Source organism: Pithys albifrons, chromosome 7 (genome assembly GCF_047495875.1).
Source record: "Pithys albifrons albifrons isolate INPA30051 chromosome 7, PitAlb_v1, whole genome shotgun sequence".
In the NCBI taxonomy this organism is placed as follows: Eukaryota; Metazoa; Chordata; class Aves; order Passeriformes; family Thamnophilidae; genus Pithys; species Pithys albifrons.
The window spans coordinates 34,428,271-34,455,183 of NC_092464.1; the positions used below are offsets into that span (position 1 = coordinate 34,428,271).

General features: G+C 47.9%; 1 protein-coding gene across 1 annotated transcript; it reads left to right on the forward strand.

The window, feature by feature from the left end:
• Positions 1-169: 169 nt before the first annotated feature.
• Positions 170-26,913, forward strand: EVX1 (even-skipped homeobox 1). The gene is made up of 4 exons (XM_071560145.1): positions 170-403; positions 22,887-23,332; positions 24,868-25,118; positions 25,828-26,913. Exons 1-4 carry the CDS (start codon positions 288-290, stop codon positions 26,356-26,358), a joined length of 1,344 nt encoding a protein of 447 aa, XP_071416246.1. The 5' UTR covers positions 170-287; the 3' UTR covers positions 26,359-26,913.

Here is a 26,913-nt window from a genome sequence, read left to right on the forward strand (position 1 = left end):
GCTTGTCCAGGCTTGCTCGCGTGGCCCCGCCGGGAGCCAGGGTAGGCTCTCGTCCTCTGCTGGCGATAACCATCAGGGATTTGCAAGTGTAAACACAGGCCCGGAGACTGCGGGGGGGTGGGTATCCTTGCTTGGGTTTCGAGTACCGCCAGTGCGAAAGGGAGTGAGACACCGGGCGGAGCAGCACGGCGGGTTGTGGGGTCGCCCCTGTGGGGCTGAAATCGGCCGGAGGCCGGTCCCGTCGCACCACAACACGGGAGGGGCCGGGCTGGCACCGGGAGCTTCCAATGGGGGCGCTCGGCGTGGCGCTCGGCGGCGGCAGCGGCGGCGGCAGCGGCAACGCTGCGCGGCGGCCGAAGGAGAAGAGAGGAGAGGAAGCGAGCGATGCATCCGAGGAGCCGGGGTAAGCTCCTTCCCGCGGGGTGGAGGGGTCGGGGTGCAATGGCGAGGCTTTCCCACTAGATGTCTGCACAGCTAATGATAATGGAAGGCCCTGGGTGTATCTCCCAGAGTCCGACCCTCCAGCCTCTTTCAAGTCTGTCACCCGCCTTGAGAAATTAAATACCTTTCACCCATACTATCTCGGTTTTGTTTTCGTCTTCTCCTTGTTTCTTTTTTCTTTAAAGAGGTTGATGGAGTTTGGCTAGAATAAAATACGGATTTCTCCACAGGGGAAGCTTTCTGATCCGCGAGTCATGCTATTGGAATCCTTTTATGACCTTTGATGTGTTTAAATAGCGCGGCAAAGCTGTGCACACACCTTGGATTAAACTTTAATCATCCCAAGTCAAGGACATCCAGGTGGTAAATGACTTTACTTTGACATTTCTACTTTAGAACAATGCATATCCCACTCGTAAGTCAAAGAAACGTTTCCAGTCTTCTCATCCTTAGAAGCGCAAATACACTTTACCTACAGATATTAATAACTCGTCTCTCCTGTTACTTAAAAACAAAAAAAAATTAAAAAAAAATTAAAAAAAAGAGAGAGAGAGAGAGAAAACCAAACCTAAAAATCAAGGTTGCTGAAATTCTGGTTCTATCAGGTACCTCCAGACTTCTCATAGGAATGGGAAAATGTTTCTCGCTGTTAAGCACCCCTCCGTCTCTTCTGGGGTATGTGCATGTATAATGTGCGATACAGGAATTTAGAGAAGTTTTATATATATATGTGTGTTTGTGTGTATGTTTCCTTTCTGCAAACAGTCTGCAGGCTTTCTCTGTGGTCTTGGTGTGGTGCAAGAATCAAAAGTGAGTTTGGTTCATCACCAACAAAACATTCTAACAATAATGTAAGTATATTCAAGAGAAATCTGGAACTCCTTCTTTGGTCTGCTGGTAGCACCTGGGTTTAAGTCAGACAAATTTGGGTGAACACGTACAAAAGAGGGATTTATGGATCTTTATATTGTCAATCAAAATTAGTGACAACTGAATTTTGCATTGATTTTTATCAAGGGATCCCTGTTCAGCCTCAGCTAACGCTTGTCTTGGAAGCTGTGGAGTGCAGAGAGATAAAGCCAAGTCTTTTGAATTCAGTTTCAGGTCCCAAAGTCAGTTCTACGAAAGGCCTTAACATGGGGTATCCCATCCATCTTTGTTATTCTCTCATCTCCGCTTTGACTCACTGGGATTTTACACCCACTCTGAAGAAAATTGAAATATGGTTACATATGAGATAAATTTTAAGAGAAAACTAGCAGGAGGGAGGTGGGATCATACATCTCGTTTTGAGGGTAGTACTTAGAAATACATGAGTCCAGCTAGGTAGCACAGTATCACGGTGGAAGAGGTGATATTTCGGCTCCACTCAGGAGTGGGAGTGAGTTCAATTCCTCACAAAGTACTAGTGACCTTTAAAGAATAAAAAGTTTGAGGGTGAACAGACAGTCAGCCCTGGAGGAACGGCAGTAGGGAACCGAATAGAGTATCGACACCTTCCTCCCGGGGTATGCCCTAGCCCTCTATGGATGGAGCGTTTCACGCTCCCCACAGCTCCCCGAGGGAGGAATAGTAGATCATGGGCTGCCGAGGACTGGAGGAGGGGCAAGGCTGCTGGCATACAGATTTGGGGTCGTGCACGGACCTTGCGACACTCCTGACACTTTACTCTGACCATTTCAAAAAATTTGAAGGCGTGGAGTGCGAAATAAGCATTTCTGCAAAATTTCTCGGGATTTCGTGAATTATAGAAGAAGAAGCCTCTGCTCCCCGCTCTTTCCCGGCTGCTGGGCTGTGCCAGGCGCCGTTATTGTTATTGCCTTATGTACTGTTGCTACTGAGTAGAGATAAATCGGACCGAAGGAGACATGGTCGCCATAACCACGGCTCCCCGAAAGACAAAAGGTTGTTCTCCGCCCCCCCCTCCTAATTTCTGGAATCCCCGAGTTTAATTTAGCTGTCCCTTCACTCCTCTGCTTCTACTTATGATGGCAAGATTTTAATGCTGGGGAAATACATCAGTTGTTTTATACCTGGACAGAGTATTTACTTGTGAAATTCACTTCTTAAAAAAAAATCTGGAAATAATTAACTCGTACAGTTGAGAACATTGTTACTTATACTGTAAACGTGTCCTTACACCTTTACAAGACGTTACAGAGGACTTACTCAACTAATTGAAACTACTATATAGCAGCGTTATGTATTCAACATACTCGTTACATTTCACCTTTATGGACTTAAGAGTTTTATTCCTTTCACGGTATTCTGAATTTTTTTTCAGTAGCTGGTCGTTTAATCTGCAACAAGGAGAGATACTCGAAAACCTATGAAAAGAGAAGCAATTTAGTGTTATTTTCTCTATAGCAGGGTAAGACGGATCACACCGTCATGGACAGTGTATTGAAAAAGGAGCTAGCTCAGAAAACATAAGACCAAAACATTTCCCCCTCATCCCAACACCCCGGGGAGGAAAACACATTCTTGTATGGGCTAGTTTCTATGCTATAGTTGGATCGAGTGGTGGGAACTTCTGCTTCTTCTCTTCCCCTTCAGCTTCATCCTTGACATGGGGAAGTGGGGCAGGACAAAGCCGTGTGGGCAGCGAGATACTCATGCCGCTGAGCACCAGTGTGGGGTGGCGGTGGGCAACCCCGTCGGCCGACCACAGGGATATCCCTCTCGTGTGTCCTGAGAACGGACACTGCAGCGTGGACCGTGTGCGTGTGTGTCTGTTTGTGTGGGCACGCACAAGGACCAGCGAGATAGCTGCTGCACTGGGTCCCACTCGCAATCCTTCCCCCCGTGTCTCCTGCCCGTATTCCCTGCCTCTCTGCAAAGTCCCTTTCCCGGGGAAGGCGACTTGCTCCTACAGACAGTTTACTTCTCATGCTAGTAACGAGGGAGCCTAGAAGGAAGCGTTTTCTCTGCTCCCACCAGTGTCACGCCTTCCGAAGCTGATGGAGACTTTTGTCCAGTCCGGAATAACTAGCACTCATATAAACCAACACAAACGCCCGATTCACGGGGCATTGACATAGGGGCCAGGATATGGACTACGCTCTGGGCTCTAATTTGTGCTGAAGTCTTGCAATTGCTATGTTGTGTTATTTTCAATGCAGAGAGTAGGGGCTACTTCAGGTGAATAAATTCGTCTCCCGCAGAGTTCGCCCCCAAAAACTCTTTCGTAGCTGATATTTAAAGGCAGAACCTGGTATATCAAGGAAAAGGGCAAACTGAAGAACAGAAATCTAGTAGCAGGAAGGTCTCTTACAGGAGGAAGAGACGTGCATATTCTCGAACTCATGTGTGCTAGACAATACGCCTATACACCCACAGCTGTGTTTGTAGATGAAGAGTGTGTGTCTTTGAAAACATGTTTTATGCAGAAATGTTTCCAGGAAAATGCTGGAGTTTGAACTCCTCAAGCGAGGCTTTCCGCCCAGAAACAAGTCTGCATTCCTGTACGTTTCCTCGGCTGCCTGAGGAAGGAACCGCCCCGGCGAGCCGGAGATAAACCTGCATCTGTAGGTAGTCTCGTCCTATTCCATAATCCCTTGTGTTACTCGACTGCGGCAACGGGCGGGACGCAGAGCCGCGCAGGTGCCTGCAGCTCCGCCGCTCCCCGCGTAGGCCGAGCGGCCCTGTCCCGCACCCGAGCGCCTTGCCCCGCTACGCGCCGCTGCCCGTGCAGGGCCCGGCTGCGGGGCGGCAGGTTATGATGGAACAGCGGCCGCAGAAACATGTGCGCCGCACCCATAGGCACTGTCTCAATTTGACAAAGTGGATGTGTGATTAATGCCGACCGACAGCAGCACCCAGCCCTGCTCCCGCTCCCCTTTCCTCCTCTCTCCCGCCCCCTTCTCTCAGAGTCCTCCGCTGGTTTCAATAAGGCAGGATCTAAGCTTTCTCTCTTTCAAATCAGAGGTGTTACGATTGACGAAACGAGGGGCAGATGGATATTCTGTAAGATATTTCCAAACAATATGCGGCCGAGACGCCCAGAAGTTTCTTGGGAAGCGAACATTGTCCAGTGAAACAATGACAATAAATAAATCAGTCATGGGAGTCCCTAACGGGATCCTGGCGGGGTTTGAACTGGGTGGGTGACTCGCCTTCCCGGACTCTGCTCATTAGAAAGTTAATAGGAGGCGCCGGAGATTTATCCCGGAGTGGCAGAGGGGGAACAGGACAGCCAAGGCCGAGGCACCAGGGAGAGCTCTGCTCTTAGCACAGCCCTCTGGCATCCGAGGCTGCGGGTGGCCAGGTTGCCCGTGGGCACCGCGCCGGGCAGCGTCCACCCGCTCGAGCACTGGCGACAGCGCGGGGCTCTGCCCGGCCCATCGCCGCCGCGTCGGGGCTGGGCGGACTGTGTTCACCCGGATGTTTTGCAGTAGCCGACGCTGCTTTTTTCTCTTTCCCCCCCCCTTTTCATTTTACCCCAGAAGGTTAAGCGGGTGCAAAGTAAGATTTACAGGCCTCTGTGAAAATGTGAAAATTAAAACAAGTCTTCCAGGTGTAAAATACACTCCTGAAATAAAGTTTCGGGATTTATTTGCTCAATTTTTAGTTGATAAACTCCGTATTACTCCGAAGGGAAAAACTACTCTTGCTTACTGACCGCACAAGTCAGGATTTACACTTTCAGAGAGGAGTCATACTCTGAAAGAGATGATAAAGTCCTGAGTGCGATTATTTTCAACCTAACAGCTGTCACCCCAGAGCAGCATGAATTTTCTGCTACCTTGGTTAAAGGGAGGCAACAGTTTTTACAGCCTCCACCACGACTTCGGTGCAAAAGTTTTGCATGAAAGACGAATAGGCTAGTGCCCCAGAGCTAGATTTTCTGCTGGAGAGCCTCGAGTTGTGCACAGTCCCGACGTTTTACTAGTCAGTATGCCTTTTACTGCAGAGCTCGACTGCTCTATCGAAAGCAATTCCTGGAGGGGTATTTTTGCACTGGGTTTCATTTTTATGTGGTCACTCATTTCAAATCTTGAGGGGCTCAAAATCAAGGTATAACCGTTTAGTGAAAAATAACCCTCCTCAGTTTTCTATTTCTAATGAACATAAATTATTCTACTTTCATCTCCCCCCTCAGAAAATAGTTTTACTTAGAAAGAACTGGTTGCTAATTGGGGTGTGCAGTTGCCTTTAATCTCTAACACAGCACTTGGAACCTACCCAGAATGAATTAAAATAAGTCTGATACACAAGAAGAAAACATGGCTTCCCAGTAAAACATGTTTTATATTCACAGCATGTGTGCCACGTCAAAATGTTAAGTTTAGGCATTTAGGGCATAAAGAATAAAAACCCCTTTTGAAAGTCACTAATGCTCACATTTGGTACTGTTTTAATCTTTTCTATAAGAAGTACAAGTAAGGAATACCTTTTGTTCTAATATACTATAGATGAAGTACAAATTTGCATGTTTACATGTACTTTCCATGCTGAAATAGTCACCTGAACCTATGGATAAACATATGTATTTCTCTCAAAAGCAGACAGTGAGACATTTTAAGAGCATCATCTTCACAGAAGTCTTCTCTTTTCTTCTACAGTTCTCCTAGGAAGTAGAAAGGGTAAACAATGTGTGTGTGTGTGTGTTGTGTGTATGCACAAGTGTGTGTACAGGAGGCGGTATAGCTTTGGTTGAGTAAGCTGTAGATCACAGTTTCATGATAGCTCAGTGAGTTACATTAAAAAAAATCCAGAGATGGAAATGGCTCTGATAAAGCCCATCATGTATGGCTTGTCATACAAAAGAAAATGCTGCACTGGGCACCAAGAAGCCCTAAAATCTCTAAACCCTGTTCCCACCAGAGAAATTTTGTTGAGTTTCTGTGGTAGGAAGGGCCACTGGCTTATTTGTTTGATTGCTTGTTCTCTTTATAGCCATTCCTACAGAGCTTATCCACAGAGCATCTGCATGCCCACTGGAGTGGTTTCCTGGGTGAAGTTGCATCCTTATTCGGTAGCAGTGGTTGGAAATGTCTGCTAAAGAAGGAATCAACCCTTCTGCAGCTGGAAGTGTTTCCATTGGGACGGTCTGCACCCTCCCTTGGAGTCTTCCACATGGGAACATAAAATAGTTAAATGAGCCTGAAAGCCACTCCAAATAACAACAGAGAGGTGAAATGACTTCTGTTTGTGAAAGGATTTCAGAAAACAGGTGAAGAATTAAGATAGGACTTAATGCCATGCACGTTGCATGTAAATGAAATATTTAATCTGTCATTTCATCTCTCCTGTGTGCTCAAACACCTTCAACAGTTCTTTGAACAAATATTTAGTTTCCAAGCTATAAATTTGTCTAATGCAAAGAGAAAGCTTTTAGGATCTCCAGTTTAAACTCGTTTGTGCCACTTGTTGTGGTACTGAGAATTATCAAACCGGTCAGCTTACCTTTCACAAAAGTGGTAATTAAAAGAAAGCTAGGGGCTGTGAGGGGTGGAATAAAAGGAAGAATAAAAGCATTCAAAAAATTGTGAGTTCACAAGTTGTGATTAGCATACTTCCTGGTTTATTTCTTTCTTCAGTTAACTCCTAATTTCCTTTTTCCCCCAGTACCTCTGTATCAGCTCTGTCTTTATAGTAGCACTGCAGCATATTAAGAGCCTTTAATAATGTAATTGTCAAAACTGTTAAGGAGAGAAACTGTTACGGTATTCTTCATTTTGTCAGAGGAGTTACCTGAAATGAGAGCATCTGTGACATATTCTCTCCTGACATCCAAGAAAAAATCATGTAGGGGTTTACTGATATTTTAGTACACTGGTTTGGGATGAAATGGGGTAACATACAAGAGAGAGAGAGGGAAGGAGGATCCTTCTGAAAGACTTTCAACAGAGGTAAGTTCTCTTCACTTCCAGGGAGAAGAAAGCTGGCTGTGATGACAGTGACTTAGTAGCTTTTGACAGGCAGGTGAGAGGCCCCTTTCCCAGATGCATCTTCAGATGCAGGGGTTAAAGGGGGAGCAGGAGCCTTTCTCAGTGACCCTACACTACTTAGCATTTATGGATGGATATAGCTGAACACTGGACAGGAGTCCCCAAAGGAAAAGAACCTTTCAGTGTAGCCATCAACCTGTCATCACTGCAATAAAGGTGTAATGTGCTGGAGTGCTGGTAAGAGCCCAGAGTTTATTTCCCAGCTCTGTATCATGACATGGGGCCAGGGTTACCAAAGGTTACCCCCTCAAGATGGAAAGGATCAGTGGTCATCAGTCCCAGCAGCTACTTCTCTCTTCTATCTCAATTTTATATTCAGCTCATGTGAGTGCCTTGTTAAAAATGCAAACCCAGCAACCCTGATCAGCTACAGCCATACAAATGACAAATTGCCTGCTTGCCCACAGCCTGCAGTGAGTGAGGGAATGACCAAAGGCCTGAACACCTTTCTGCACCCACCTCACATGCCTGCAAGGTTTCCTTTTCCCAGCCAGTGAAGATGTATCAGTTGGGTCTCATCCCAACATTGCAATGCTTTTTCAAAACAATTTATTTATTGTCTTCCAAGCCAGTCCCTCTGCAGCGATCTGCTTACATTCATGCACATTGGAATATTTTTTGGCTGAGTGTTGCAGAGTCAAACCTTCCGTGTGCATGGTACTGTGAAACCAGAATCATGAGTTCTGTGGGAAAGCTAGACAAAGATTTGGGCTATATCACTCCCCATCATGAAGTTCCTTTTCTACATGAGATAATGCAAGCTCTGTTACAGCCTCTTGGCTAGTGCTCAGAGGCACCACACCAGCAATGACAGGGAAAGCCTGGGACTGGGAAAATGGAATGGGAGTAACCAGAGACTGCAGGATTAATAAAGAAGGCTGTTTTCCACAAAACGTTGGTCACAATGTTTTTGCTGTGGCTTCCTCCAGACAGACACTTGTCAGACAACACCGTCCTACCCAGGATGTGGGTGTAGGCAAATGTCTTTCTATGAAGCCTTGCAATAAAATCTACCACAGAACATAAGAGAGTGCAAAGCACTAGTTATAGATCTTGGAGGTTCACATTACTTTTATGGAGGGTTTGGGGTTTATTTTACATTTATTTAGTGTTACAGAGCCAAGAAGTGGTGTTGCAGACAGAAAATACAGCAAGCTACCTCTAAAGACCCAAAACTACAGCTGAGCCCTTTTATTCAACTTTCCGCCCCAACATGAAAAATATCAGAGGTAGGGTGGCCAGGAATGCCTGATACAGAGTGCAACTGATGCTCCATGTGGATCAGCCAGATCCAGACTGGCTTGGTGCAGTCTGTTAGTAGGAGGCCTCCAGTCACTCCTCCAGTGGTAAGAATTATTAGGGCTAATGATCACTTAATCATATCTTGTAGTTGTTATTGTTACCATTGCTCCATAGCAAGGTAAACAGGACTCTGTGAAGTGTGGATAAGGCAGAGAAGGCCAAGATATCCCTTGCCTTGGAGAGTTTTCCATCTATATGTAGGAAAAAAAGTGCTGGATGAACACTGAAAGAATTAGGAAACACAAGAAGTAACTTACCCGACCAGCATCATCTTAAGGAGATAGGTGGCTTGAAACAGAGCTGACTGCAAGACTTCTTTCATGAGTAAATCTGAACTGGATATTTAATCTGCAATGTTTTGGCAGTTTCATTTTGATTTCCTGGGAGGCAGAAAAGAAATGCTCAAAACAGGAGGAAAAAAAAGTGGTACAAAATGGAAGCGCAAGAGAAAAATATGAAGCTTTGTCATTAAAAAATTATTTGTTCCTTCAGTTAAAATCTGCTCAAATGACAACTGGGTTGTTTCCATTTCAGATGTTGCACAGCAGCTGCAGAGTGCCTGGGATACCCGTAAGCAGATGAATTGTATTATGACCTGGATTTGTCCCTTTTCCAGAAAGACTCTTGAAGGAGTACTGTAAAGTGATACTGATGAACAGGGTAAAGGGGTGAGGTTTTCTTATAATCCTTAAATATCAATATGAATAGCAAACACGGTGCTCCTCTTTAAAATATTACAAGCAATAATATTCAAAGTTGGAGTTTTATTACTCAGAAAAACAGATAACTGACCACTACCACAGTTATCACCATGAAGTAACTAATATTATCCCAATTTTACAGGCTAGGAAGTGGAGTCAGAAAGATTAGGACTTGCCCAAGGCCACAGAGCTAGCAGTCAGGCAGGAAGAAAAGTCCAGATTTCCTGGCTCCCACTCTCCTCCTAAATTCATCACCCACACTCCAGTGATATCTAAACAGTGGGATTTTTTCACTTAGATAAAAAATATCCTTCTTCAAATGGTTAAAATACGTCATGAAGTTCCACCCAAAATCATATCACAGAATCAGGCACTGCTGGGGAAAGTGGCTTAGAGTGTTTTGGAGCAGCTCTGCAAAACCCTGCACAACATGAGACAATGTGGGCATGCCATTTAAGTACAGCCACAGCCTCTGTTTTCTGAACTAACCAGAACAGGCTACATGGAAGAGTTGAAATGTGAATCAAAAATGATGGGAGAACAAAGGCTACCAGAGCATGCATAAAATTGAAGTGGATTTTCTGCAAGGAATCCATGCCTTGACCATAGCAAAATCCCCTGTCACTTTAGTGAGGCTCTTGCCCACCCAGCTGCATAGGTAAAGTGACAACTAATGGTTGATTCAAGTATTAAATATGTCCCATGCCCATTCCTGGGCCATTATAAACCCAGGAAATTTATTTCCCTCTAGATGATTAAAAATCTATTTGTACAGAATTAAGATACCTAAGTGGGCACAAGTACTTAAGCAGGAATGTCCACACAATGTAGCATTTTGCTGGGGGATGTGATTGGATTTAGCAAATGTGGATGAAGACATTACTGCTGTTTTCAATCCAGCTGTAAAAAAGGGAGATGCCAGTTCCTCACCATGGAATCTTGTGTGTTAATTTAAACTGAAATCATGTTAGGTTAATTAATAACTCTAGTTGTGAGTGAAGCAGATGAAGGTAGTCAGAGCTCAGGAATTAGAGAGACAGTAGCGGTTTCTATAATCCTATTTTCCATTTCATTGCAATAGACTAAGACGTCCCGTGTCCATCAATTGTGCTGTCATAGCTGTGAGGTAGTAGCTTAAAGATGAGCTCCTCATCATTGCTGAAGTTCTGTCAAGCGCGCTGAGGATGAGTTGCTCTTCCCTTCTTGGGTGAGGCCTCCTCCATTTCAAGAGAAACTAGTTTCAATGCTTTATATCCAACCTGTATGCAGATTTGTTCTGGGTTGTGGTTTGAGATGAGAATCTATATGTAGACTTATGGGAGCACTTTATCTCATCTGAGTTTCATTTAATTACATTTAGATTAGATGAACTTAGTGAAGACTAACAGAAGATACTCACTCATGCTGAACTAGAAAGTTATTGGAAAGATCACACCATGCTAATAAGCATCTACTCTTGAAAGCTCATGCAAATTAAGATAGAATCTGAGTTTAAAACACAATGACCCTCCCTCAGTACCTCCAAATGCAAATATTCTTGTTCTGAACAAGTTCCTGTGTTCTTCCTTATCTCCACTGGCAACTCAGGTTTGTCAAACCAGGAAATTCACCTAGGGGTGAAATGGAATGTGGATCTAAAGCGGATCTAAAGTACAATGGCAAGTCCTGTGTGGACATTCTTCAGCATTTCCATGTGTGAACAAGTCTTTACCCTCCAGTCATCAAGAACAGTCTGTATGTTGAGCTGTGTCACACAAGTTCCACAGATTTCAAAGTGCAAATTGCTCTGTCAACTTTCTTGGTTCATAGGTCAGATCCACATTCGCTGTTGCATCATACATATGCACCTGAAAAGCAGGGCTTTGGAGTTGTTATATATGCAAACCTTCTGAAAGGTGTTGGTTAGCCCAATACAAATGATCATCACAATATTGACTGTGAGGAAAATACAGTCGTGGATAGTTCATCTGCCATTCACATTGTGCTGGTGTCTTTCATCTCCCTGCAGGACTTGGAAGATACCAGATCCTCATGTGGAACAGCCTTAACTCATACATGTGATCCTGTCTCAGAAATGAGGAACTGGCTTGTGTTCTAGATCACTTTCAGTGGGACACATGAAGATCTGCTTTTATCTGTCAGAGGTCTGAGAAAGACCCACTTGATATATTTTGGAGGATTTACCTCATGAAGATCTGTTGCAGAGACATTTTCTGTGGGGGAGGTAGAGACAGACTCTATCTAAATGTTATACTCGACAAACATACAGCTAATGAGTAAAGAGAGTAAGTAACAACCCTGTAGAGAGACATGACCTGAGAATTCCCCACTACTCAATTAACTATTAAATTTAGGACACTTCTTTCCTGATTCCCTGTCATCATCATGATATGCATTGGTTTCCCTTCAGCTCCTATTGGCTGGATTGGGCACTAACCTTTGGAAGATCAGACTCTTTGGCCCTCTCAGCAGCTGCTCTTCCACTGTTCAATTTTTATGCTTGTATACCCATTTGATTTTACCCTAATCCACACAAAGTTCAGATTTCTTAGGGCTGGGAAAGTTTTGACCTATCAGGCACCAGAGTGGTTATTAGATGGGATTAATGCATCTGCCATGCAAAGATTCTTTAAAGAATACTTAAGGGGTTTGGGGTTTTAAGGTCTTTGGGTCTTTTTTTTTCATTTTTCCCTTTTCCAACATGCGCTTTTAGGACTTTAAACAGATTTTAACCCTTCATAAGACATGAGTTTGTATGTGCATGTGAGCATATGCATATGAGCGTGTGCCTAAATCCCTAACCTGGGTACAACAAGTTAAGGTATTGGTTTACAAACTCACATTTCCAAAGCCCTAGATCTTGCATGGATCTGGCAGGGAAACCTCAGGGAGCAGCCAGAAATCAAGTCCTCTCCATTCCCACCCTTTTTATTTCTGTGAATGAGTATGTAAGAGACCTATAAATCTAAAACTGTGCAGGCATGGAGGAAATCATAAGAGTCAGCCTGGTGACATTACCACAGGGAGCTGTGAAATCACTGAGGATTTATACAAGTAGACACAGTGATGCTGTCATTAAAAAAAAAAAATTAAATGGAAGGATGGCTGTTCTGCTCTGTGCTGTGTGTGGCAGCCACCTTGGACACATGGTTTTGGTACCTCCCCTCTGTGGTCTGCTTGAGAACACCAGCACTAGGGCAGATATTTTTCCAGCCCCACCAGTGTTTTGGAAATCAGCTTTTGCTTGGGCAGTGTAAAGCAAAATATTTCTGGCTTAGTGCCTTTGGTATTTGGGGAAGGACTTGTGGGATAGAGAAGTAATTTCTGATGCTACATCCAAAGCTCATGGAGATCATGAAAGCCAGACTCTGGTCAAACTGATACTGGGGCCAGCTGCACTGCCTGGGTCCTGAACTATTGCCCTTGGTGCTCCTGGACCAAAAGGATGCTGCTGACCAGTCAAGTAGGCCATGCAGCATATTGGAGAGAGGTAGAGAGCACTGAATTCTGTCTACCTGCCCAGTGGTACTACCATAGCTTCAGGGGAATGGTGTAATCATGGGATTGTTTGTATTTACAGCATCAGATTATATTTTCTACCCTGGGAGTACTAGGTATCTGGACAGAAAATATGGCCCAGCCAGCCACGCACATCCTCTGCTGGATGGCAGGGTGGGAGACTGGGGCAGAAAATAGCTCCAGAAACAGCCAAGTGAGGGAGGGTCAAGGGCTGAGGAGAGATATTTCTCCCTACCCTTTCCCATCCTCCACGCAACCTCCACGCAATTAGCAACTCACTCTCTTCCACAAAGCCAAGCGGCTCCCTCCCACTGCCCCAGGAGAAACTGTCATGCGCGGCACAGCAAGCAGCGATCTCAGCCCGCTCTGCCTGAAGCCCGTTGCTGCTTGGTCAGAGTGGGTTCGTAGTTTGTTCTGTTTAAACCAAAACCCACGGGTGAGGGGATAAAACGGCCCGTGAAGGGGCAAACTGTGAGTTCCTATACCTCGTCTCTCCCTTCTGTAGCCCCCAGTCATGTTCCTTCCCCACACGAGGGTGGTTTGGAGCACATGTTCTCAGTTTCAATCCCATTTCCAGTGACTTTCCTGCACCCAGCCTGGATACCAGGAAATGCTTCCTTTGCATCTTTTTATTCCGCTTCTTCTCTCTGAGTTGTGAAGGCTTTTCCTTTCTTTTCTTTCCTTTTCCTTTTCCTTTTCCTTTTCCTTTTCCTTTTCCTGTAGGATTCTGTCGGATAGGTAGGGCTTTTCCTGACAAACTGCAGTGCCTGAAATGTTCCACCCAACCCTGGGGGTGGGCGTGGGCGGCTGCGGGTCCCATCGCCCTTTCGTTCTCCCATCTCCCCCTGCACCCGGAGAAGCGCCTTGCTTCCTGAAGGCTTAGGGCTTGGCGTTCGATCTCCCAAAATATGCGTGGGAGCTGAATCCCATGGTCCTCTTCTAGGGTGAAGAGCTATAGAGGGGAGACAAATCCCAAATATAAAAGTGCTTCAAAGCTTTCCGTACGGAACCACCTTGTCACAGTGCTGCCCGGGAAAGGACATTAATCCAGTACAGTCATTAATGTTTCTTATGGGACTCGCTATAAAAATTGTAATTGTAAGGTAGGCGCTAAACCAGGAAGGAACAGCCCGTGGACTTCCTTCCACATGCTTTGATTATTAATTACACATTTGCTTTTTTGTTGGATTTTTTTTGTTTGTTTTGTTTTGGGTTGGGTTCGGTTGCGTTTTTTTCAGCCGGTGATTTGCCACAAGACCAAAAGCATTTAAAACGAGTTTTGTGGACTAGAAATGACAAATTCCTATAGGTTACCATGTATCTGTAGCAGAAGGCATGTACTGACGCATCGATGTAGTCTTTCCGGATTTGAGCAGATTTTTCGAAACTGGATTTTAATGGAAGAATGAGAGTGTGAAGGACGTGTCTATACGCAGACATGACATAAATATGTGCGTGTTCGTGTATGTATATACGGGACAAGATGTGGTATATGGCACACACCATGAATCTAAACGGGGAGAACATATCGTGTCTTAGAGGAAGTTAACGAGAGCGATTAAATCAAAGAGGCATATTTATTTCCTGCTATTCAGGCTCAGCACAGCTAAACCCTTGGCTGCCTGTGGCAAACATTGAGTTTTCGCAAACCCTCCGAGAGCAGCAGAGTATGAGGCTGCCCTGGCCACGCTGCTGCTGTGCCGCACCTTTCCCCGGCTACCACCCCAGAAGGACCTGTTTAAGTTCATCACCTACAGGTTTTACCTTCAGCAGCAGTTTCTCCCTGAGTGTGTTGTCCGACAGTTTTAAGTCGGACTAGGCAAAATGGTGTTGACCTCGAGGGAGGCTGATGGAGAGGATGACGTAATTTATGAAAGAACCAGAGAATTAGCCGCCGACTGCGGAGCCGTGCCCCCAGGAGGGTAGGCGCGGGGCGGAGCTGATGCCATCCGGCCGCCTGGGAGGCCGCTGCTCCGGTGAGTCCCTCCCTGCCCGGGAGGAAGGTGGGGATAACCTCCCGCGTCCTGGCACCACGATCGGGAGCCGTCGGAGGTGCTGCCTGCCCTCCTTGCTTCTTGTCATATACTCTTCCCTGACACAAGGGAAAATGAAAAACAAAAAGGAAGAAGAAAACCGGAGGCGGGAGGCCGAGCGGTCTGGCTTGGCTCCTTTCATCTCTTCGGCCCATCAGCAGTGGGGGGCGCAAGAAGACAGCAGTTAGTGTAGGGCCGCCGTGATCACAGGCAGGGATCGCCGTCTGGGAGGGTGGGAAGGAGAGGAGATGCCGCGACAGGCGTTGCGGAGGACAGATGCAACCGGGGCGCGCGGGTGGGAGCGGGAGGCTGTGCTCAGGCCTGAGCTGGCCACGAAAGGCAGGAACTCCGTCCTTGCCCGAATACTCTCGCCCCTGGGGTTGTGTTGTGGTCCCTCCTCGTCTCCTTTGTTGTTGCGACTTGTCTGGGACTTCGGGATCAGCTCCTGGGAGATGATTCCCTAAAGGAGTGCGCAACAAGCCGTCAAAGAAGCAGACCCATACAGCATGGGACGAGCAGCACAGGGAAACCCCGGACTGAGCAGCTCCCACGATCTGTGTGCCAGGGCTACCTGCTGCAGCCTTCACGTTGTTTTAAGCCATACCCTGCGCAGTGCTGCACTGCATGAGAAACAAGCCCCTGCCTTTCCCTACAGGGGTTTCCCAGTACGTGCTTCTTTCCCCTCGCACATACAGCTGAGTTCGGGCACTTGGACTTCGCTTCTAACATTATCATTTCTCACGCCCGTTCTCAGGCAACACAAGAGGCAATCACATGAACATGTCCAGATTTTTCTCTTCACGCGATACCAATTCACCTCCGATTCCCAGCAGAAACGTGATGATCTGTCTCTCACCCTCTCTCCAGCTGCAGTCGTTCTTCCCATGGACCAGCAGAGCTCCCTCCGCGCCGCATACCGGGCATCCCGTGGGAATACCTGGGTAGAAATCCATTTGGCTGGGCGTCTACACGGGCCGCTGTTTTCTCTACGAGCCTGGGAGCAGTATGATCGACGTCGGGCCCACCTCGGGATCCGTGTGGGGGCAGATTTTCCCCATTGAGCTCAGCCTGGAAGGGGCCTGAAAGGCGAGCCTCCTAGGTGAAGAGCGCAACACCTTCCATAGGTGCGCTGCTGTGTCCAGCTGTAGCGAGCGATAGGCAGGGTAACATTCAGCATTACTGGTATACGTGCCTCAAAGGGTTAATGCAGTTCTGTTATAGCAGTGGGTAACTCAGGTTGCCTCTTTGCCCACTTAATCGTTTCTCTGTTTCTGTTCCTCTGTGACTGTAAAACTCAGCTGAAATGTTTATCAGAAGTTATTCATACGGATAGGTAGAATCAGAAGTCGGTCAGCAGTTTCAGAGAAATTTCTGGATTCTTCGTAAATATGCATGAACTAAGAAAAAAAAAGAACATAAATTAATCTGATTCCAGGAATTTTATTTGCCTCAGTGTAAGTTTTTTAGACAAACTCAGAATTTCCTACTTATTTCTGGGCTGAACTCTCTGGCAGGAACCCATGACTTGCTGTGAAAGTTTCCTACATCTCTGGTTTTACCCCGATTACTATCTTATAGTCATCTGAGACATGACATGCATGGTGTGCCCATAGCTGAGCTCTGAGGGTGCAGAGGAAAAGAACAGGCCAACAAAGAAGGATCCCAGACAACCCAGGGCACTGGCTTTGCTCAGTGCACATTGCCTACTTCTCCACGCAGCTAACAGTTACCTCTGTCCTTATCCAGAGAACTAAGGATTTCACAAACAGGCAATGGAGAGACGGTGGTCAGGCACTGGGGATCCAGTACCCAGGATGCAAACCTGGGCATTTCTGTTAGGGAGCATGCTGAAGCACTTGGGCACTGCTCAGGTAGTCTAGGTGAACATTTTGTTTTAGTGGGACAAATCCAGACTGCCGATTCACATCCTCATTCCTTAGGGCCATGCACAAAAATAAACTAGGCAGCCAAAACTGATGTTAGGATGCACCATGAAAACACCATCTCTGTTTAGCGAGCTGTACATGAAGTTTTTTGAAAGTGGGACTAGAGATTAAGGGGTTAACATTCCACTCTTCATTGTAAAAACTGGGTAAAACTTTCATTCGACATGCCTTCCGTGTCCCTATTTGAGGGGGTTTTGTGTGTTTGTTTTGGGGAGAGTTTGAATGAGACAGATGAACAATAATTCAACCAGTATTCTGCATGAATGCAACTGCTTTTTAAAAGGACTTTCAGCCTCAGTGAAGAGTGAGATTTTTCATTGAGATGCCTGTCCTAGGTGGCTAGGCTTTCCTTTTAATTTTCTTATATTTTTTCTGTTCTTCGTTTCCTCTTTTTCTCTTGTTTGTTAAATATACAGCTTTCCATTCTTTGTCATCCCAAATGGAATTTCACGACGTGTGTAAATAGAAAACAAGAGGCGACATGCTTGTTCCCACGAGTCAAATCTGCTCCTTTTCAAATTAAAGAGGAAATCACCCTTTCATTACAAGAGACGCACTGTTGGATCTCTGGAGTAAGATACCAGCTGGTATTTCCCTAATGATGAGAGGTTCCTCAGCAGATCCTGTACCTCTTGGACACTGTTATCCCCAAAGGAACCTTCAGTGGGAATTTATCACACCCTCCCCAGGGATTGAAAGGGTCTTCAGGATACAGGATGTCCTAGGACTTTTCCAACCATTTTCCCTAGGCGGAACTCCCACCTCTTAGCATCAGTCTCCAAAGCTCTGAACCACATTTATGCCCCTCTTCACACTTCTTAATAAGACTCTGTGTGAAAGTATCTTCATCCCAGTGAAAATACCAGGGTTTGTCCTGTCTGGAGCAGAACGAGGCCTAACGCTGCCAGCACGTCCGGAAAGTGACGGGCTGCAAGAGGGCGTAGAGAGCCTCTGGCTCTGGCCGTGCGCTGCTTACTTACAGCAGGCACAGAGGACACCGTGCTCTGAAAACGCTCCGCGTTTCAATCATTTCTTTCCGGCAAAGGCCAGGAGACCGTCTCTCCGGGGCACTGCTATCTTATCCGGGGGAGACAGCGGGGGAAATAGCGGGGAGCCCCAGCGGGCGACGGGAAAGGCAGCTGACGGGATCGACGCCCCCGCTGGCAGCACGGATCCTCTAGGCCCCTTCCGTGCCTCCGATTTGTTTTAATAAAGCAGGACACCAGAATACTAAACGCGGTAAAAGGATGTGTGTTCGCCTCCGGCATTCCTGCGGTTTTCTCTCGGTAATGCCGCACACCACCTCTTATGGCTCTTCCTTTGGGCATCAAAAGATCCTTGAGACCCTTCTGCGTTTCTCTAAGGGATACTTAGGCTCACCAGGTCTCAAGCGACGTCGTCAACCGCGGGGAGAAGTCGCGAAGTTGAACAGCACGGAGGACTGTGCGCGCAGTTCTTGTTAAAGCGAATCTTAAAAAAAAAGAAAAATAGTCTAATTGCGGAAGCCACTGAAATACTGTCTATTTTAATTTACCTGTGCCTTCCAGCGAATTAAATACACACCATAAGTACTTTTTTATTTCCAGATCACGGAGTTTGCCACGCTGATTGTGTTTCTACTGCTCATTGTAATATTAAAAGATTGCCGCAGTTTTATGGCTCTCGACGAGTCTGGAAGCGGTAGCAATTGAAATCGAAAGCCCAAATTCCTCAACGATTTACTCACTGACATCAGTAAAGCAGCAGATCTAGTTTCCACGGGCAAACCTGTCCTGAATGCCCTGGAAGAGAGAATCGTGCCCTTATCTGCCACCCCCCCACCATTACCCCTTCCCCCGGTTTTAGGCTCACAAGGTAAAAAATCTCCAGAACTTCCTGAGATGACAAGGAAAAGCTGCTTCGGACAACCAACAGGTTAAAAAAAATGTAATCCCGAACAGGCAGATGCCCTTTGCAGAGGTGCCAGTGTCCATCATTGAGAGGTATATGGAGACAGAAACGTGTCCTGGATCGGATCCTGTAAATACCATTATATGCTCTCCTAGGCACATCCCACTCACGGCGCTGTCCTCTCTCTCCTCAATGCCACTTAAGTGTTACGTGCTGTTATTGTACCTGCCTGTCTTTACACCCCAGAATAATGCGCCTATTATTCCCTTCTTTCCAAAGTTTCCACCTCTAATCATGTCGTAAAAAATAGCCTTAATAAAACAGTGATAATTACGCCATTATTGTTAACACTACCCATTAAAAATAGGTTTTGGTCACCCATCTGCACTACGTATCAGTTCTTGCGGCACTAAATCGTTTCATGGTATGTCAAAACTTTCTTCCTTTTTTAATAACGACAAGACTTCATAGGGTTTATTTTAGAGAAACTAAAGGTACATCACGGGTTTCCAGTCGTAATTGGACGCTATCGGTCAAAGTTAGTGACACCCTGTTGACCGGCGAAGGAAAATAAATATCCCGCGGGGAAGGAGCGTGTGATGTGCCTTTCCTTCTGCAGGCTTAGCACTTTCAAGGAAAATGCCTCATTTATGAGCATATCACTCCGGCAATGTTTTAATGTGTCCCTATCACTTCCTTATTTTGGGAAGCATGTGTGTGTGTTTCGTTTGTTTTTTGTACACCGAGCTACCTTTCTGCCAGCGTTAAGGCAGGATTCGGCGTCCTGATCTCTCCTTTGCCATATATCAGCAAGAAAAGTAGTAAACTCGGAGAAATAAACCAATTTGAAAAGTTTTAAGGATAATTATCACATCCTGACTGTGACCTAGCTAGTGAGAGAGAATAGGTTTTAAGTCTCGGTCTGGAACAGGAAGAGAGAGAAAAAAAACCAAAACACAACAAAACAACCTTAAACCATAGGGATACACTTTCCAATCTGCCTGGAAATTAATCCCAAATGAGGAAGTCTTCCAAATCAGGCATGACAGATCTGAGAGAAACACTAGACAGAAAGCAGTGCACCGGCCCCGCATTCCCGGCGAGGAAAACCTCCGCCGCCGCCGTAGAGACCAGGACGGGGCTCCTCGCCGCGTCACCGCCTTGTTAACATGCGAGAAGCTATTGCGGCGGTACTCTTCCTAGGGGATGTAAAAATAGACATTTTAAGACGCCTTTACTAATCTAATCTAAACTGGCCTCAAAACTTCGAGTATCTTTATTTTTCTTTTTTCCTTCTTAGACCCCACTTGGGCCTTTAACTTCCTGCGTTTACGCTTGGGAAATAAAGACCTGCGTATATGTGCGGCGTGTGCGTCTGTCCGTGCGGAAGTACACCGCAGCCTGTGCTGCTGTGGGCCGAGTCAAACTGCCCGTGACAATGACCACCCTCCCGTGCTCGACAAAACCTCCGACCCGAAGTACATGACGGGTGGCTTCCTAGTGGGAATGGCTTAAGAACGGGGTGAGGAAGGAGGCAGCAGTGACTTGTAAACGAGTATAATAAAATTTCTGGGGGACCAGTCAGCATAATCCATCGGAGCCATCTCCAGGGCTTCAGCCTACTAGAGAGAGGATTGCCCAATAACTTTCCCGCAATCGTCTCCAACGCGCACACTGGGAGCGCTCCTTCGTATTCAGAATTCAGTTCCCGGTTACTGTTTTATTTAGAAACAGACATGAGCATCCCTCTTCTTGTTGCTACCAAACTCCTTGTGATGAGAAAATCCTCTCCGTCCGCCTCAGACAACAGCCAGCCTCTTCCGACACGGCTGCTTGGCTGAGCTAGGAAGGAGGCTGGAAGTGAGCTTCCTCGGGAGGCAGGGGCTACCCTGAGCCTGGAGGGAAGCCGAATATTCACACACAGGAGGTACCAGGGACACGAGAACAGCTACCCTGCCCATTCCAAGCGCAGAGATTATGCCACCAGCGTGGGAAGCGGCATCGGCGTGACACGGACACAGCCCTGTCCGAGCACCCCCGCCCTGCCTTGCGTGGCCTGGCCCCAGTGCTCCGCTCCGCACCGCTCCGCACAGCGGCATCAGCGCTGGCCTTACGCCTCTGCTCAGCGCCGAAGACATACTGCCTTATCCATCTATCCAGCCAGCCAGCCAACCAGTGCAGCAGCCGGACCTGGTCCTGCTCCCTCGACTTGGCGCTCTCACGGCCCGCGGAGCTAAGCCTGGCTGTGGCAAGGATGAGCGACGAGTCCTCACAGGGCACACGACGGTCTAGAGGCTGGCAAGGGAGAGAAGGGAAAGGGAAATTAGCAATGGGTTTTCAAGAAATTTGCAAGCTTCGGAGTAGTGCATACCTCACATATGTGAGGGAAAGCAGCACAGCCCAGAGCGTGTTGTGAGCATGATGTGCATTTGCGTGGAAAAAAGCATACATATATACACAGAGAAAAAGGGAGACTGGTGTCCATAGCCCTCTAAAAATTCCTGGCTTATCCCCCTGAAACCAGTATGCTTATTGCTAGAAGCACACCTTAATCCATGCATCCAGCGGACCAGGAATCTTACTTGCTTGTTTGTTTGTGTGTTTGTCTCCCTGCATCATGCCCGTCTCGAACGCAGGGCTAGAGGGAAAATTACAGCATGTTTCCTGCTGTGCTGCCTGTTCCCCACCGAAGCAACGTCACCTCAGATATGCCAGTAAATTCCTTACCGAGTTGGGGACGTAATTGGTTGAATGTTTTCTGTATCCTGACTAGCCAATAACGCTCTGAGAAAAAATTTAGACCAGCCTAGTTATGAGAGATGGCGAAAATGACTTGACACTACACGTGTGAGGCAATATTAACTAAAGATGAGATACTTACCGCATTCATTAGAAATATCACAATATGCCAAAAAGACTCCGTGTGCCGCCGTATTTACGGTGCGAGGTCTCTTATTTTTAGACAAGTGCTGTCCAAACTGTTGCCCTTGTCATGTCTGTTTTAACAACATCTGCTAGCTAGCATAAGCTCTGGCCTTGATAACTTGCATTTCTCTCAGCCTGAATGATTCTTGGCAGACCTTCTCCTTACAGTTTCCGCCCCTGAAAGCACATAATAATTTGTGCAAAATCATTAGTTAAAAATGAAGAAAGGAGCAGAGACATAAACCCTCCTTAAAAAGCACAAGAATTGTGGAACAAATGGAAAGAGCAAAGGAAGAAATAAGAGCAAACGATTAATGTCAGATAGGCAGAATAACTACAGTTATAGGTGAAGCAGTTCTATCTTTTCTGCTGTAAAAAGCAATAATGATATAACCATATTTCCAAACTTTAAACTAACATTTTAATCTCAGTCGATAGAAAGCAATGACAGTTATACGAGTAGGAACCAATGTTGACCCAGAGCAAGAAATCAAAGCTAATTTTACATTCAAATGTCAGCGAGCATTTCTTTATCATCAAGTTTGCAAAGGATTCTTAGAAGCCTTATATATGCAGTTAGGCAGAAGCTGATTGCCAACAATAAAAAATGCATCCAAGGAAGAGTCTTGAGTACGTATCTTCTCACTTCCAGGATGCAGCTAGGGATCTTCGCCTCAATTCTACATCTAGGTTGTGGCTTAAAGAAGTCAAAGGGCTATTTAATTGTCAGAAAAGACTTCCCCCTGCGGAACTCTCTCCGCATGTTACAACCTCTTTGCTGCTCAGCTCCATATGCATCTCTTTTTCACACTTCCCTCTCCATCTCGGGCTCCTACACCTGGTGCATCCTGCATTTAGCCCATTCGCTCCGGCTCTTCCTTTCATCTTCCCAATGGCAGACGTTTCTATTTATCCACTGGCAATCAATGTGTGGCGTCACCGGTGGTACTGTAATGACGACTGCACCATTGAGGATGACAGCTTAGAAAGAAGAGGGCAATGGTGATCCCTCCCAGAGCAGCACAGCAGAGCGTAGCGCTCGCATCACAAGGTCACCCTATCTCACTGCTTGCTCCTCTGCATTGGTAGGAGAGAGTTGCTGGGTTTGTACAAGGTTGGGGCGGGAGCGGGAGAGAGCGGGGAAGAGATCTGGATTTTTTTCTCCCCTCCCTTAAGCAAAGCCACAATGGAAACCAGGAAGGAGATGGTGATGTTTCTGGAGGGGACAACTCTTGGCGCTCTAGTTGGCAAGAGGGTGCCTAATTTGTCCGAAGCAGTGGGGAGCCCCGCTCCGGAGCCACAGGAGATGATGATCCATCGGAACTGCCTCAGCCCCAGATCTGGCCCCTTGTCGTCCCGAGAGAGAGGTGGAGAAGGAGGAGGTGGCGGAGGAGAAGACGACGAGGAGGTAGAGGTGCTGCCAGGGACAGGGACGGTGCCGGAGAGCCGCTCGGCGGCGGCAGCACTGCTTTCGGCCGGACAGCAGCTCCCCGCCCCAGAGCCCCCCTCCAGCAAAGGGCAGCAGAGCAGCTCGGACACCGAGTCGGATTTCTATGAGGAAATCGAGGTGAGCTGCACCCCGGACTGCGCCACGGGAAGCGCCGAGTACCAGCACAGCAAAGGTACCCAACCCCTTCCCATGCCTCCAGCCCCCAGCTCATTCCGGGCTGGGAGGCAGCACTGGCGGGGAGGGTGGGGAGGGGGCGGGGGGCTGCCAGAGGGGATTTTCCCTTCGCCAGCTGAGCGAAGGGCAGCGAAATCTGTGTGTGTGTGTGTGCGTGTGTGTGTGTGTATGTGTGTGTGCGCGCGCGCGAGCGTATGTGTGAGGGATCTCCCCTCCTGGCTGATTCCTCATCCCACTGCCACTGGGAGACTTGTTTGGGAGTCAGAGGACACGACACCAGGCAGCCCCCGCATCCCTGGAGGGGAGGCCAGGCTTCCCGTCGCGGATGCAATCAGGTCTGCACCTTGTCCCGTAGGACCCCCTTGGCCAAGAGCACCACTTGCTCTCCCCTTCAATCTATTCTATTTTAATTTTATTCTTCTCCATCGCCCAGACAGTGCATGCTCCAGGAAATCCCTTAAAATCCTCCACTTTGGTGGGGTTTTTTGTATGTGTGTGTGTGGGCAAGATCAAACGGGTTTTGTGGTCGAGAGCTGTTTGTGGTTTTGCAGGGTAAAATGTGCCCGAGAGAGTGCGGAAGCGCCCATAAAGACCATAAAATCGCTCGCCGGCTTATGGCTGCTCCAAGAGCGCTAGAAACGGCCTTGTTTGCGAGTTGGATTTAAAAAAAAATAGAGGCCCAAATTACCTTGTCACTTCTATGTCTCCGTGGCGCCAGCTCGGAAATGGTCCCAATGAATTAATTGCCTTTGGTCTCGGGCACAATGAGGGAGAGTTGCATTTGAAAGCAAAAGCAGCGGCCGGGTCCCTTATGCCCCTGCCCCCACCGCGCACTCCCTATTCCCACCTTCCCAGCCCAGCAAGGACCCACCTACGCAGACAACGACCCATTTCTCCCCCCTCTCCGTCCCTCTATCACTTCAAGAAGAAGCCGGGAAGCGTGGAGAGCGCTGTCTGCCCTCTCTCGTCCCTTACAGGCTCGTTGAAAATATCCCATCTTGGACTTTGGAGACTGAGTGGAGGATCCCCGAGACCTCGCCTTCCCCTCAGAGAGAACAGGGTTCCTGCCTGCTGGCTACTTCGCTCCTGGGTCCTTACTGACCTGGAGGAAGGGGCCGCGGAGCCGTGCGGCTTGGCCTGCGGGCACACCTGTCCTTCCCAGACGCTCGGGGTCAGGGGATGCTGCGGCGCCCGCCTCCGGTTTCCCAGTGGGGGAAGCGAGTGGGGGGTCATCGAGCAGACACCGCCAGTGCCGGGGGTGTGTGTTGGGGGATGGTGGGGGGCAGGTAACCTTCCAGCCAAAGTGAATAATTAGCTGTCAAACCCTTAACCAGTGTTTCGTCCCCCTTCTCCCTCCCTCCGATCCCTCTTGCATGTCTTCCCAGCATCCTCAGTACACTCGGGCAGGCACAAAAAAAACCAAAGGGGAGGAATGGAGGGCAGAAGGGAGTTCGCTGGGGAGGCGGGCAGAGAGCATCCCTCCGTGCCTGCCCATCTCCGAGCGTGTGTCGTTGCTTCGGGCTCTCCACACAGGGCCGTGCTCCGAGGCGTTGGCCGGCAGCCCCAGCGGCGGGGAGGATCACCCCAAGGGCAGTGGAGGCAGCGGCGGCTCCCAGGGCTCGCTGGCCTGCAGCGCCAGCGACCAGATGCGCCGATACCGCACCGCCTTCACCCGCGAGCAGATAGCTCGGCTGGAGAAGGAGTTTTACCGGGAGAATTACGTGTCCAGGCCCCGGAGATGTGAGCTGGCGGCTGCTCTAAATCTTCCAGAAACCACCATCAAGGTACACGCAGCTCGTACGTGTTTCCAATTAGCACGATATAAATCTATATGGCCAAACTTCCTTGAAAAACTCGGGAAAGCACTTTACCAGCACAACCCTCCCTCTCAGCTCCCCCAACCGCCCGCCCCTCTCCTGGCCCTGCCCGCATCCTGCAGCAATGCAGGAGTGGGGTCACGGCTCCCTGAGCCATCCCGGCCAGCGCCGCTAACCCGACCTCTCCTTAGCAGGTTATTTTTAATCCTCGTTTCAGTCCAATCCAAATCTCGCTCAGTTCTTGGGGGAGGGAAGAGGAAGTCAGTAGCAGATATTGTTTCGATCTCAGTTTGCTTTGCCTTTTCAAAAATATTTGCTCATGAAAATAAACCCGACAGCAACAATCCCAGGTAGTTCTGCATGCGAAAGGGCAGCAAGGAGGCAGAGCCGCACGGTTGGTCGGGACCCAGGGGCGGGGGATGAGGGGCAGCAGGACAAGCCCTAGCAAGCAGAAAGGAAAACAGGTACCCTAAAAGGGCTGCTCCTCTGTGTCTCCCTTTAGATTTTCATAGGGGCTTAACAGATCCCTCCCTACGTGATGACAACTCCCTCTAGGAGGGAGAGCTGTCGCCGGTCTCCTCTCTCCGGCAGACCCACGTCCGCCACACCACTCTCCGGTGGCCGGGCGGAGCGAAGCGACGGCGGGTGACGGCTCTTGCCTTCCCTCTCCCCGCAGGTTTGGTTCCAGAACCGTAGGATGAAGGACAAGCGGCAGCGCCTGGCTATGACCTGGCCTCACCCGGCCGACCCGGCGTTTTATACCTATATGATGAGCCACGCGGCAGCCACGGGGAACTTGCCCTATCCATTCCCGTCCCACCTGCCCCTGCCCTACTACTCCCACATGGGCCTCGGCGCCACATCGGCTTCTGCCGCCACCCCCTTCAGTACCCCCCTGAGGCCTCTGGACACCTTCAGGGTCCTCTCCCATCCCTACCCAAGACCAGAACTGCTGTGCGCCTTCAGGCATCCCTCTCTCTACCCTGCCCCAACTCATGGACTCAGCGGCGCCGGGAGCAACCCCTGCTCCTGCCTGGCTTGCCACAGCGGCCAGTCCAACGGGCTGGCTCAGAGACCCTCTGGATCAGACTTTACCTGTTCGGCCACAACAAGGACTGATTCCTTCCTCACTTTCACACCCTCCGTGCTGAGCAAAGCCACCTCAGTTTCCATGGACCAGCGAGAAGAAGTACCTTTAACGAGATAAACCTTTGTCTCGGAGTTATTAAACACTCGTCCCTTTCCCGGGCTTTTCTTCGAGCTAATATACCTACAGTCCATGTTCATTTAATAGTGTTCTCTGCTCAGACACGGACATCCACAGGAAAAAAGATCCCTAAAATAGCTCAGTCTTAAAAGGATTTATATTCCAAGGGGGGAAGAAAAAGAAATGAAAGAAAAAAGAAGGAAAGAAATTACTAGTGATCTATCTTTGAGACGGATTTCAGTAACCTATAAAATGTTCTGGGACTTTCTTTTTCATGAATAGACTTCTTCTTAAAGGCTGGGGCTTCTGCGGATCACAACAAGCCTAAAGTGCAAACCTACTAGAGAGAGGAGGCAAATATGAAATACTTGAAAGAAACATTATCTTGATAACGAAACAGCTTGTGCACATGAAGAAAGCAAAGATGTAATCTCTCAGTGTTGAGAAAATAAAAACAACGGTCAGGCAGCAAAAAACCCAAAAGATTTCCTGTTTGCACCTCGACAGTATTATCCAGTTGTCTCTATAGAGAATAACAATGCTTCACCAGAAAGA